The 13,655-nt window shown below is 33.7% G+C and overlaps 2 protein-coding genes across 7 annotated transcripts in view; one reads left to right on the top strand and one right to left on the bottom strand.

Annotated features, from left to right (window-relative positions):
- The window catches only part of LOC125225190 (very low-density lipoprotein receptor), a 277,889-nt gene that overhangs the window by 251,024 nt on the left and 13,210 nt on the right, over positions 1 to 13,655 (bottom strand). The window lies entirely within an intron of this gene.
- Positions 6,693 to 13,444, top strand: LOC125225192. The gene is made up of 5 exons (XM_048128786.1): positions 6,693 to 7,065; positions 7,152 to 7,253; positions 7,533 to 7,658; positions 7,768 to 7,922; positions 12,980 to 13,444. Coding segments are annotated over exons 1-5 (810 nt in total). The 5' UTR covers positions 6,693 to 7,063; the 3' UTR covers positions 13,405 to 13,444.

Below are 13,655 nucleotides of genomic sequence, written 5' to 3'. Positions count from 1 at the left end.
ACATGAAAAAAAAAACAATACGCAAGTTACCTAATTTCTGAGAGGTCCATGCACACTATCATTTCATCGTACACATTTTTCGTTTGTACTTTTGTAGTATGGCAATACAAATCTTTATTGTACGGCCTACAACTCATGATCCGTGTTTGTTTTGTATTTAATTTCGTCGGCCACCTTTATTGGGGATCCAGAAATAAGCAATTTTGGGACCGTCATCCGTGCGTCACGAGTAATGGATGGCGGTGGGCTGACTGCTGTGATGATATTGGATACCGTCGAGAAAAGGAAAATATTCCACAAAACGTGCATCTTGATGTATTCAATAAGCGTTTCCACGGAGAGCGACTGATGTTTTCGGTGGATGAGAACAATCAAATAAAGTCGACATTTACTCATATCACAATCTTGTCGAAATTAAACTAAGCCAACGAAAAACCTTCTCACAGTCTCTGAAAAAAGAATAGACGTTATTAGAATATAACAACGGATAATAAGATACACAAATTAAAATAAATTGAAACTGTGAGCAGCGTGATTACACAAAAGATGAAACTTTTTTGTTTATAGAGGCTTTGTTATTCTGATTCGTGTCCTTTATTACAATTGGGGACAAAAAGTCAGACGGTCTTATCTAATCTACAGAGTTGACCCTCCGGCGCAGCTGGTGCCTCCAAAAACGACGTCATTTTTCATCTCAGAAATTTCGTAAAAACTTTGCGTCTTTTGCGAGTTAACGCAATTAGGTATGATAAATACGCACGAATTACTCGAGTGCATAATTATTAACATTGGTGAAAGAGGAAATTACACCAGATTTCCATTCGAATCTGCAGACAGAATAGTGAACAAATCCCAGCGTCGAAATACACGACAGTTTCACAGCGGTTGTCAAAGAGACGTGCGAACGTCAGAACCAATATCACGCAATCAATCAACAGTCAAATTCCCAAAATCACCTTCAACATTGGCAGTGTCTACGATATAACAATTCGACAAAATATGACAAGTGAGATTCGTTTTTCCTTTTTTTTTTCACATAATGACGCCTCCTTCGGACATAAAGCCGGTTTTATTGGGATCACAATGGGATTGTGCTCTTTCATCAGCGGTACTTTTATGGTCGCCGCGTCAGCTGTGGGCCGCGCCACCATAATTGAGACAGTTAAAACTAGGAGTGGATTATTCGGTAAGCGCACGGCCGCGCAGCCACTCGACCACCCAAAGCCGTTGCATTCGTTCTTCCTTTGTTTATTATCTCACCGAAAGGCGAGATGGTCGATTAGATTAGATGTAGCGAAAATAAACAAACGCGCGTCATGAAGATAAAAAACCCGAAAGTGTTTTATTTTTTTATATATTTCTTGACACAATGATATGTGTATTGGAATTCACTGTTTCATCTGCTACTTTTTTATTATTAGGTATAAAAAATCTCTCAAACGATTTTTTATGTTTGTTAAAATTAAATGACATATACCTACCTTGTTTTAACTCCGCATGTTTATGAAAAGTGACATTGAGTTTGACTTCATAAAGACGAATAGTTAAAAATAGGGGAAAGCTCAAGGTGGCTAAATGACAAATTTGGATTTATTTTGTTTTAACTCAATATATATGAATACTTATTCGAACGAATTTGGTTTATTGAATGACCTATTTTATATATATATGTATGTAGCAGTGGCGGCAAAAGAAACCTACCTTAACTAGTAATCAATTTTAGGCAAGCCGGTGGGAATCGGCTTGTATGGACCAGCCGCAGCACGCTGCTAGTATGTTGGTATCTACCTAATATACTTCCTGTCAGGTTTTATTAACCGTTAACATTTTTGCCCTTGTAATTATTCATATTTTGTAATGGAATCCATACTAATCCATCCATACTAATATTATAAATGCGAAAGTAACTCTGTCTGTCTGTCTGTCTGTCTGTCTGTCTGTTACGCTTTCCCGCTTAAACCACGCAACCGATTTTGATGAAATTTGGAACAGACAATCTTTAGACCCTGAGACAGAACATAGGCTACTTTTTATTTCGAAAAAAAGGGATGAAGGGGTTGAAAAAGAGGTTGAAAGTTTGTATGGGATTTCTTAATTTTAAATGATAAAACCATGAAACTTTATATTTTAGCACTTGATAAGAAATCATTAACCATATATTTAAAGTCACATACAGGTCGAACGCGATTAATTAACATTATTTTTACCTTTAAAATAAACATGGTGGGAAATAAACATTAACTAAAAGCGGGTAGATTATATTTATTTGTCTACCCCGAACATTTATATAAATTCATATCGGGTAGTTTTGTGTTGTTTACATCTCCGGTGACATTTTGCTGGGACGTCAGTCTTCCGCGACCACGGCCAGTGCAACCTGGCCGAAACGTTGGGAAAAAAGGTAAAAATAATGTTAATTAATCGCGTTCGACCTGTATGTGACTTTAAATATGTGTACAAAGCGCGAGAACTTAAAGTGTTATATCATTAAACATCTTGATAAGGGATAGGGATAGGGATAGCGATAGCGATAGGGATGGCGATAGGGAAAGCGATAGGGATAGCGATAGGGATAGCGATAGGGATAGCGATAGCGATAGCGATAGCGATAGCGTTAGCGATAGCGATACGGATACGGATACGGATAATATGGGTATCGTTAGCGGGATACGGATAATCGGTCGGCGGTCTCTTACAATCAATGTGCTCTAAGACGATCGTTGTTTGCTTGCTTGAAGATTACGTTTGCGATAAGTATAAGCAAAATGTAAAAAATTGTAAGGGATAATAGAAAAAAGTACTTTTTACCCACCGATCATAGTGTCGAAATACGGGCTATGTGGGATGTTTATAAAGGTTTCCCCAGCGTATATAGAATTACCTACGCTGTGGTCGATGTGTAATATTTCTACAATCATTGCAAGCAAAAGTATTATGTGCAATCGAAATAATCGCAGATAAATATACCTACAGAGAAACCTACGGTCCCTACGGATCCAAATGAAAATCTTAATGCATACTTTTATTACGCGGGCGAAGCCGCGGGTAAAAGCTAGTACAGACATATGTAACGTAGTTCATACATAAGACACAAATTACAAGTATCTAGAACTATCCCCAAAGCGATATTTCTTACTTCGACATATCCAATGAGGTAGTCGTTTAGTAGTTATTACGCCGTGTCTTGCGTGAAAATGAAAATGAAAATGAAATGAAAATGAAAATGAAAATGAAATATTTATTTTTCAAGTAGGCATATTACAATGCGCATATGAACGTCAAATAAAGCTACGCCGGCTCTAACCCTACGCCTCAGCCTCGAGAAGATTTCAGGGCGACAGTCGCGCGACCGTCGCGTGACCATCGCCTTAGCGTCTCAAACTTCCATATCGATAAGGTTTGATTTCGTATGCGTCGCATCGCCGTCGCGCGACCATCGCGCGACCGTTGCCCACGCAAGCCACGGCGTTACCAATTATATTATATACCTGTCACTAATATTATATTAAGGTTGTCATTATTACATAATGATAATATGGAACGTATTCTCGATAGCTTTTGTCTTCCTACATTTCTGATTAAGGATCAACCTTGGTACTCGTCTGAAAGGTCGTTAAATAAAATTGTCCGCGGCAAAAGTAAACAAAGTCACCAGAATAGCCCCACCTCAAAAATTGGCTTTCCGCCACAACTGTTGAACTTTGTACTGATTCAGGAAAATATCATGCCATTCAGTCCCTTTCGGTTGTTGCTATTTTAGAAACTTGGCACGGCAGTAGCGCCTGCACCATGAACAAATTGCAATAAAACATGGATTGTCCAGAATTTTTATCAAAAAGTTTTATCACATGTTTTTTTACCATATATATACTTGTAAGTAGTTTCCAATGTTGACTGAGCTCCGACTCCGGCCCATCTAACAAATTTGGCACCCTAAAGCCTCCGCCACACATAAAGCGTTTTAATAGCGTAGCGTTAGAGGAGCGCAATGATAGCGCTCTTTAGTTCCCGCCGGCGTCCGCTGGGCGCAACGCCAGCGGTTCGTCCGGCGCACCGCTATCGTTGCTCTCCGTCTACGCTATCAAAACGCGCATGTGTGGCCGAGCTTTAAGTGATTACCGACGCCGATAATCTGCAACACCCACAGACCAATACAACAAGACGGCCCTTACAGGGCGACTCGCGGTCACCAAGCATACGAAAAATAAGGTGTATAAAAGTTTGAACGCGCGCGACACCGATCAGTAGCGCCCAAGTATACGACCCGCTAACAGTGTTCGTGTCCGCTCGGGAAAAAATCTTAAATAATTAAATTTGGTTGCAAACAATGGTCTCTTGCAGCATAAAGTGGTGTGGCAAGTCTTTTAACTTCTAACACAAGTAGCTATATATTGGGAGTTCTGCCCCACTCCTAATGCTCCAGCTTCGCTTCGCTCGCTGTCGCAGTCGTGGTCCAGAAACCCCCAATATATAGCTCGTATCAGTGCGGTAGAACCCGTTTCCCTATACGTAGTCGTATCATTGGGGTAGAACACCGAGATGCATTTGGATTTTCTCGATACGTAGCCGTTAACGTTGTATTCAGCTAAATCCAAAATATTATGTTAAGTGAGGGTTGATTTTATGTTACGATAAAAAAATGCAAAAGGCTTAACACAACGGGTACTGCTAGCATTGCACCCACCAGATCTTGTTCTATTTGAGAACCAGATCTCGTAACGCACCATCATAGCCCAGATTTGCATCGGGTAGAGGTTTGCCGGGCTAGGTTTATTACGGTGTTTTTCACACTCTCACAACACAGACTTGGCCAGAGACTGTAATGTTAGAGTATGGATGGGATCTCCAACGTTACTACGACCGTCTAGCAACATGGATCACCCGTGTAATACAGCACCTACCATGAGACAGGAATTTATCGCTGTATACGTCATCACGTATGTGTTTAACCGTCATCACGTTGTAGTGTGTCATGCATACATACCCTGCCCAAGGTAGGGTTATTAGAACCAAGTATGTTGCACACGCCACCGCGTTACCAAGTCAATGTCACAAGGTTGGCCATGCCTCGCAACATCGAAGAGGTAAGAGTACCTGAGACTATCGGTCGGTATAGCCACAGTCACTCCGACATGCCTTTCATTGTAAATTGTATATATACAAACGAATACAAAAAACTTCAATAGCGCGATGTAGACCTGACAATGTGATTGGTTGTTAAATGTGACGTTGGTGTTACGAGATTTAACGTAATTTGCCTTTACTAGTACCGATTTCAACCATAGTCCGATCGTATTCAAGTTCAAAATACATTTATGTAATTTTATCTTCATGTAAACTTAGTTCATAATGTAAAACCAACAAAACTTAAAGTAAGGTTAAATCAAAAAACAATGTTATCCACTGAAAATAAAGCATAATTTTTATTTAAGTCTATAGTTACATACATACATATGATCGTAAGACTAACAAAGTACGTATGTATTAATACTCTAAATTGTTTATGAAACGTAAATAGTCGAACCTGCTATGCTTTGTCTTTGTCATACTTTGGATATAATATATAAATAAACAAGTGACGGAACATGCGATAACAGGTAGTCGAGTCCGATATGTTGATATGTAATAATCCGATTAAAGAATAAAATAAGAGATTGGTTACTGTTTCTACCTAAGTCATATACGCATCTAAGTTTATGAACATAATACTGATAAGCTTAATGAATGAAAAGTAATGGTAATACAGACTGATTAAATAAAAGATAGGATTTAAACCCTTATTTTTGAAATGATCTACAGGAAAGACGCGAACCTTTTTGCTTTTCACTATCGCAAATTCAAATTATTTTGACAAATAAGTCTATTGAAAAGAATAGTGTATTGAATTTAAGTTAATTACATTTATATATATATATAATAGTAATAATTTTTTTCTGCATATCAACAACTATTATTCGAAATGACGCTTCTGTTGTGTTAATCACAATGTGTCGAGGTATTTTATTTCAATCAACAATGTCGCTGATATGAGAATTGCATGTTACTTACTGAAAATGATGACGCTGTGTTTATTGTCCTATACCATGATATTATTTAACCAACATTCTATAAAGGTGAGTTGTGTTTTATTGTATGAAACATTGTTGTTCTTTAATGATTTTATAATAATTTAGTGTAAATAATTAATGCATATAATATGTTAATACATATTATATGCATTGAAGAAGGTTTGTTTTTAAGTTGTTTTCCATAAATGTTCAAAAATATTATAAGTAGTCTTGTCCTTGTATAGTGTGTCACTGACTTTCTTAATTACTCTGTGCCTTTAATTGTATAATAATTATTGTATTGCACTATCGCCCGACCCAAGGCTCCACGGAAGACCAGCGCTGTGCCACCATCAGTGTCAGAGCATATGTCGAGTGGTGTCCTTTTGCAACCACAAACCAAACCCAATGTAACTGATTTTGTACTGTTTAGTATGTAAGCCTCATATTGTATATTTTATTTGGCTGCAATTAATGTCTTTATTTTCTTACTTTCTTTCTTCTTTCAAAAATGTTTAATACTTACGTAGGTAGCACCCGAACTAACGAAAAACGATAGTGTTGATGGTATTTGTCATATATATATATATATATATATATATATATATATACTGAAATAAAAAATAAAAAACATTTTGAACTTAATCGGTAAGTACTCGTGGTAGCGGTCATATTTACACGTGTTGCAAGACTTGCGGTATTATTTGTTAATTCGATACTTTGTCGGCGCTTTGTGAAATACAAGTGGTAATATACTTTGAATATAAATTATGTGCTTCAATTTATAAAAACGATAATATTTATTTAAATTTATAATATTTAGATCTAAAGTTGAATGTCAGAACTTGGTTCTTTAGTCATATATTTATGTTTCGATTTAATATCAACTCATCAAATATTTCACTATAAAATAATGCGTTTTTATGCAACAATTTCTTTACTATTCTGTATTGCGACGTGAAGCTGCTCGTTATTTTTGTTAAGTGAGGAATCTGCAACTTTCAACTTCATTTAAAATGTTAGTAAGTATTTATAACCCTATATATCGAATCTCTTTAAAACTTTGATTTAAGTATTGTTGGTATATTTTTATTCTTTTTGAAGGTCTGACTCCGAATGTTCAGTATACACGCGCACGCCCTCACCTGAACCGAAGAAGATTGCTACAAAGAATATCAAGAAAAGGAAATCATCCTCAGCCGCAAGGTAATTCATTTATTTTATATTAATTAAAATAATCCTTAGAGTTATATTTAACAGTTCCTGCTAGTCTAGTCGTTAGTGACTCTGTTTTCTAAGCTTGAGGTTACAGGATTTAATCCTGGTAAGGCATATCTGTGTGTTTATCACGTTAATTTATTTCTCAGTTATCTTATTCTCATCTATTTATAACGTTGTCAGTCATAACTATGAACTTGGTTTAGTTTTGTGTCAACATAATTATTATTAATTGACATATATTTAATATTGTTTTTCTTATTTAAGGTCCGAAGTTGAAACAGAAAATCGACGGGTACTACATTCATCCTCACCAACACCTTGCGCGCAAAAGAAAAAAACAACCAAAAAAGCACGAACGTCAACCAGTGAAAATAAGAATGTTGGCTCTAGGTACTACTTATTTTTAGTTGTTTTTAAAATTAAATTACTTTATTGTGATTGTGCAACTATAACATAATGTATTTGCTTGAAATATTGTAATTCTGTTTTATTTTTTCAGTTCTTCCAAAAAATCGCCTGAAACCGATATCTTCAAAATCATAAGAGAAGAAGAGAAGATCACCAGCGAGGGCAGTTCGAAAACCGTCAAGACAACATCATCGTTTACCAGCCGCGTATCGACAGGTTCTAGTCGACGCACTACGATAACAGACGGTAATTTTTTCATTGATTTAAAAGTGTATAACATTAATGATTACCAAAAATCTGAGCCTGAAGAACGTTATAAAAAAGCATTAGCGTCGGTTAAATTGCAATGTCAAGAGAATTCCTCCGAGTGGAATCAAATACAAACGTTCTTAGGTCAAGCCTTTAATATTTTTGGAGAATGTGAACCTGTTTATTATAATAATTATAAAAAAATTAGTTGAATATTTTCAAATCTCCCACAGTAAGAGAATTCTATTTAAACAAAATTTTGTTATTTTTTATTCAAAGTTGTTGACAAAATCAAGTTATAGTTAATAGCAAAGGTAGATACCTACGTCTATAACTAAATCTCGAATATGGTTTTTGCATTAAGAATATAATATATTCGTATAGCGTACGATATTATCGTACGCTTATATAAATAGTTTGTGTACAAAAATAGATACTTAAATATTATAGGTTTTCAATATTTTATGTGCGAAAAAGTTTTAATGAATAAATACAGAAATTAATTTTTGTAAGATAAAAGGTTACTTTCTGTTAAATTTAAAGAATATTTTCGAATGCGATAATTTAATACTGCGACTTTATTTGATTTATATTTATAGACTTATACTACCATACTTTGCATAGTGTTAACAATTCATTGCATTCTTAATGAGAAGTCAGTCGAGTCAACTGTTTTGATTAATACAACGTATGCTAATAGTAAATAGATGTATTAAATTAGTGTTTGACAAATTACGGTTTCAAAATAGCCTAGTGAGTTTAGCTACATCTTTTGCATTAACATAATTCATTATGCCTTTCTGTGTACCGTGTAGTTCATCTGTAGACAAAAATAAATGGACAGGTCATCTTCGAAGCACTGCACATAAAACAACTGTATGTTCTAACAAATTACTTAATGATGGTGTTGAAGTAGTAGAGTCTGCATTTCGGATGCGCATTGCCACTTATCGTATATCAGCAACCAACGACCAAAGTCTGGCGTCTGTCGATGCGTTTATGAACTCTATTCGAAACAAAATAAAACGGCTTTTAGATAATTCACTTACGAAACATACGTGCGTAAAAGTAAATTTCGAGCTCTTTGGATTGTTTTTAATGTTCAAAGATAATAGTCAATCAATAAAATCATTTGGAACTAAAAATAAAATTTTATACTTAAGTTATGATTTTGAGTCACTGTTTTGCGAAGTTGTTAACTGTCTAAAGAAAAAATTTGAGGAATTTCAAGACCGTGATAGTGGATGGGCTTTTGTTAGTAACTCTCATTTAGAGATCAACATTAACAAGTATCAACCATTACGAGGTTCAAGCTATGTTGACCTGCCAAAGTTCATAAAAAACAAAAAAGCATGTATAAATATACAAAACAACGATCAATGCTGTTTTTTATGGTGTGTAACAGCGGCTTTGCATCCTTCTACAAAACACCCTGAAAGAGTATCATCTTATCCTAATTTTCGAGACGTTTTGAATATTTCTCAAATTTCTTTTCCAGTCACATTTGATGACATAAGAATATTCGAAAAAAATAACCCTATGATTTCATTGACGATTTTTGGTTTGAAAAATAATAAAATTGTTGTGGGCCCCTTTACAAGTCTAAAGTATCTAGTAATCAGAAATGTAGAAAAATATAAACCTACTTTTAATAGACGATGGTAGTCACCCACCACATTATGTTCTAATTAAAGACTTGAGTCGTCTTGTGCGCAGACAAGTAACAAAGCATAATAGTAAGATATACTTTTGCGAAACCTGTCTGTTATTTTTTCTCACGCAGGAAGAACTCGCAAATCACTTGTGTACTGGAATAGTTACCGTTTTACCAGAAAAGGGGACAGTAATTAAATTTAAACATTTCGATCGTAAACAGAATGTTCCATTCGTTATATATGCAGATTTTGAATCGTTACTACAACCAACTGAAACTAGTGACTCTGATACTGATACTAGTGATAGTCTTACCCCTAACACTACAACTTTGCATCATCATATACCAGCTGCCTTTGGGTATCATATTGTTTGTAACGCAGATCCGAGTCATAATCGTTATTTCTCTTATCGCGGTACTGATTGCGTCGATAAATTTATTGAGGCAATCTACAAAGATGTTGCTAAAATTTATAAAATTGTGAACAAAAATACCCCAATAATATGTAATGAGAATGACGACCAAAACTTTTTGAACGCTAAACGTTGTCATATTTGTAACCATTTTCTATTTTCTGATCGGGTTCGAGATCACTGTCACATTACAGGAAGATATCGGGGAGCGGCACATAATATATGTAACTTACAATATAAACGTCCTTGTTTCGTACCTATTTTTTTCACAATCTGTCTGGTTATGATTGCCATCTATTTATCAAAAAATTGGGGGAGGCACCTGGAAACGTCAAAGTTGTACCTAAAACCAAAGAAAACTATATTTCTTTTACTAAATTTATCCCTATCGAGAATGAGTATTTTCAGCTTCGTTTTGTAGATTCTTTCAAATTTTTAGATACAAGTTTAGAAAAACTAACTACAACTATGCAGAAATCTGACTTTGTTCATTTACATAAATATTTTTGTAATGATGAGGAGTTTGAATTACTTACACGAAAAGGTGTGTTTCCCTATGAGTATATGAATAAATGGCAATGTTTTGAAGAAAAATACCTGCCAAGTATTGACTGTTTTCATAATTCGCTCACTGATGAGAACATTTCTGTAAAAGATTATAATCATGCGCAAAAAGTATGGCAACAGTTTAAAATTCAAAATTTAGGTGAATATACAGACCTATATTTGCAAACGGATGTTCTTCTGCTAACCGATATTTTTGAAAAGTTTCGCGCTACTTGCAAACAACACTATGACTTGGATCCTGCTTTTTATTTAACTACACCTAGCTTATCATTTGATGCCATGCTTCTGAAAACTGGTATTGAATTAGAGCTTATAGATGACTTTAACATGCTTAAGATGATCCAATCTGGAATAAGAGGGGAGTCTGTATGACCTCTCTACGATATGCAAAGGCTAATAACATATACTTACCTCACTATGACTCATCCCAGATAGACTCATACCTAATTTATATCGACTGTAATAATTTATATGGTTACAGCATGTGTCAGTATATGCCCCTATCAGACTTTAGGTTTCTAGAAACCAATGAAATAAGTGCTTTAAATATCACTCAAATCCCTGATGACTCGGATTATGGTTTCATTCTAGAAGTTGATATTATTTACCCCAATGATTTACATGATAAACATAATGATTTACCATTTTGTCCCGAAAAATGTGTTCCACCAGGTGGGACGCATTATAAACTGGTACCTAATCTATATGACAAATATTTGTATGTGATTCATTATGTACATTTGAAAACGTGTCTTAAACATGGTTTAAAATTAAAAAAAGTACATAGAGTAATTACGTTCAAACAGTCCCCTTACTTAAAACAATATATTGATATGAATACAAGGCTACGTCAAGAGGCAACGTCTGTCTTTGAACAAGATTTTTGTAAATTGATGAATAACAGTATATTTGGTAAAACTTTAGAAAATACTGAGAAAAGGGTTGATGTGCGCTTAGTTAATCAGTGGACAGACAATGATAACACAACAAAAAAGAAAATCACCGCTGACAGATTAATTGCAAGGCCAAATTTTCACAGTGTATCAGTTTTTACTGAAAATTTGGTGGCAGTTCAATTGAAACCAGATCTAATAATTTTAGATAAACCGATCTACATTGGTTTCGCTGTACTAGAGTTATCTAAAAGTCATATGTATGATTTTCATTATTCAGTATTTAAACGTTTTTATGATACTCGTCTACAAATGTGTTACACGGATACAGATAGTTTTGTTTATTATATACAAACAAAAGACTTTTTAAAGATTTAAGAATGCATTTTTTAACATATTTCGATACTAGTTGTTACGATATTGATAATAAATTTTTATTACCTGTTCAAAATAAAAAAGTGCCAGGACTTTTTAAGGATGAAATGAAAGGAAAAATGATTAAAGAGTATGTTGGACTTCGTTCTAAAGTGTATTCTATCAAAACAGTTGATAAAATTATTAAAAAAGCTAAGGGTGTGAGAGAACCTGTAGTATGCAAATTTGAGTTTTCTCATTACGTGAAATCATTATTTCAAGGAGATGAAATAAAAAGAAGAAACATAAATTATTTAAGTCGATTAAGCACAATATATTTACCCAAAGTGTAAATAAAGTCGCCCTTTCAGCTAATGATGATAAGCGTATGATATCTGACAACCAAATAGTGACGAAAGCTTGGGGGCATACCTCAATACTTAATGTTTAATTTGTAATCAATTGTCATGTTTTGTATAAAATAAATTGTACTATATGCAGTCAGAGGTCATTAGTAAATTGAATAGCACATATAATTGAAACAACATTTTGATATTAATTTTATAAATCTATTAAAAACTATAAATATAAGTTGAAGATAATAACTAATTCAATTATATGTCCTAAAAATAAATCTTTCTTCTACTTATTATACTTATTGTGTTTTTATTTTAACAATATTATTCAGTGATGTCTTATGATAAATAAATATATTATCTTATTATTTTCTTGTTTTCATTTTAATTTACCTTAAACATTTCTATAGATAGTTTATTCATAAACGTGTTCATAAAACAAGTTGTGACTTGTTTAGGTAAAGACATACACACGTGTAAAGTTAAAGCTATCATATAACAGGATTGCGCATTTATATTTTGCTGAACAAACAATAGCTAACCTTTATAAGCGCAAAGTAATTTTTAATTGGTTACATTCGAATAGCATCAACGCGTCTTTATTATCCACTCGCAGACATAGACCTGGTAAGTTGTTTTTTAACTAACTACTTATTAAAATTATATATATATATATATATTATATATATATTAAAATTATATATTATATTTTACAAATCAAATAAACATTAAAATTAATTTATTTGTGGTTATATACATTTTTGTTCGTTGTGTAATCTGATTTATCAATATTATATAATTTTTCGTTTTGTCTTAGGTTTTCAAAAAATGGCAGACAGCGAAGACATCCCAATTCCATTTTCGCAATATGCACAAGAGTTTGAGCTACCACAAGAATTTGACGATAGCGACTTATATAAAAAAATTAAAAAGAACATCGAAAACCCTAAAGCCAAGAAACGTAATAAAGTTAACATTCATAATAAAGTAGTGAAAAGGACTCAAGGACACCCACCATCTTTTGTGATAAATAATCATGAGATCAAAGGCAATAAACTGATCAAAATTCAAATAATCAACATAACAGAGGATGTAAGGGATCAAAACGATGAACAGAACGAAAATGTATTACTGAGCGCGCAGTATGTTGCAGGCGATAATTTTGATGAAATTATTGACAGCACAGAGGCTTTAATAAATAAAATTTCAAAAAAAATTTGTGGATACAGTACTAGTTATTAAAGTTGTATTTTAAATATTATATAAGTAATAAATATTATATGAGTAAGTTGTCGTTTTATTTATATCCATACTAACTAATAAGTTTTTCTTATGCAAATTATGTAAAATCTAAGCTAAAAATTAAAAATATAACATTTACTATAAAAAACTTATTAGGTAGTTATCAGTAGTTATATAGAATGGTATAAAAAAAACTAATATAATTAATAACAAACATTTATTTTAAGAAACACATTTTGAATACAAATTAA

This window comes from Leguminivora glycinivorella, chromosome 4 (assembly GCF_023078275.1).
Source record: "Leguminivora glycinivorella isolate SPB_JAAS2020 chromosome 4, LegGlyc_1.1, whole genome shotgun sequence".
Taxonomy (NCBI): Eukaryota; Metazoa; Arthropoda; class Insecta; order Lepidoptera; family Tortricidae; genus Leguminivora; species Leguminivora glycinivorella.
This window is presented reverse-complemented; position numbering and strand designations above follow the sequence as displayed.

Coding starts and splice junctions, on each gene's coding strand:
- LOC125225192 (XM_048128786.1), top strand. Junction 7,254..7,532: donor AAATCATCCTCAGCCGCAAG/GTAATTCATTTA, acceptor TTCTTATTTAAG/GTCCGAAGTTGAAACAGAAA. Junction 7,923..12,979: donor ACGCACTACGATAACAGACG/GTAATTTTTTCA, acceptor GTTTTGTCTTAG/GTTTTCAAAAAATGGCAGAC.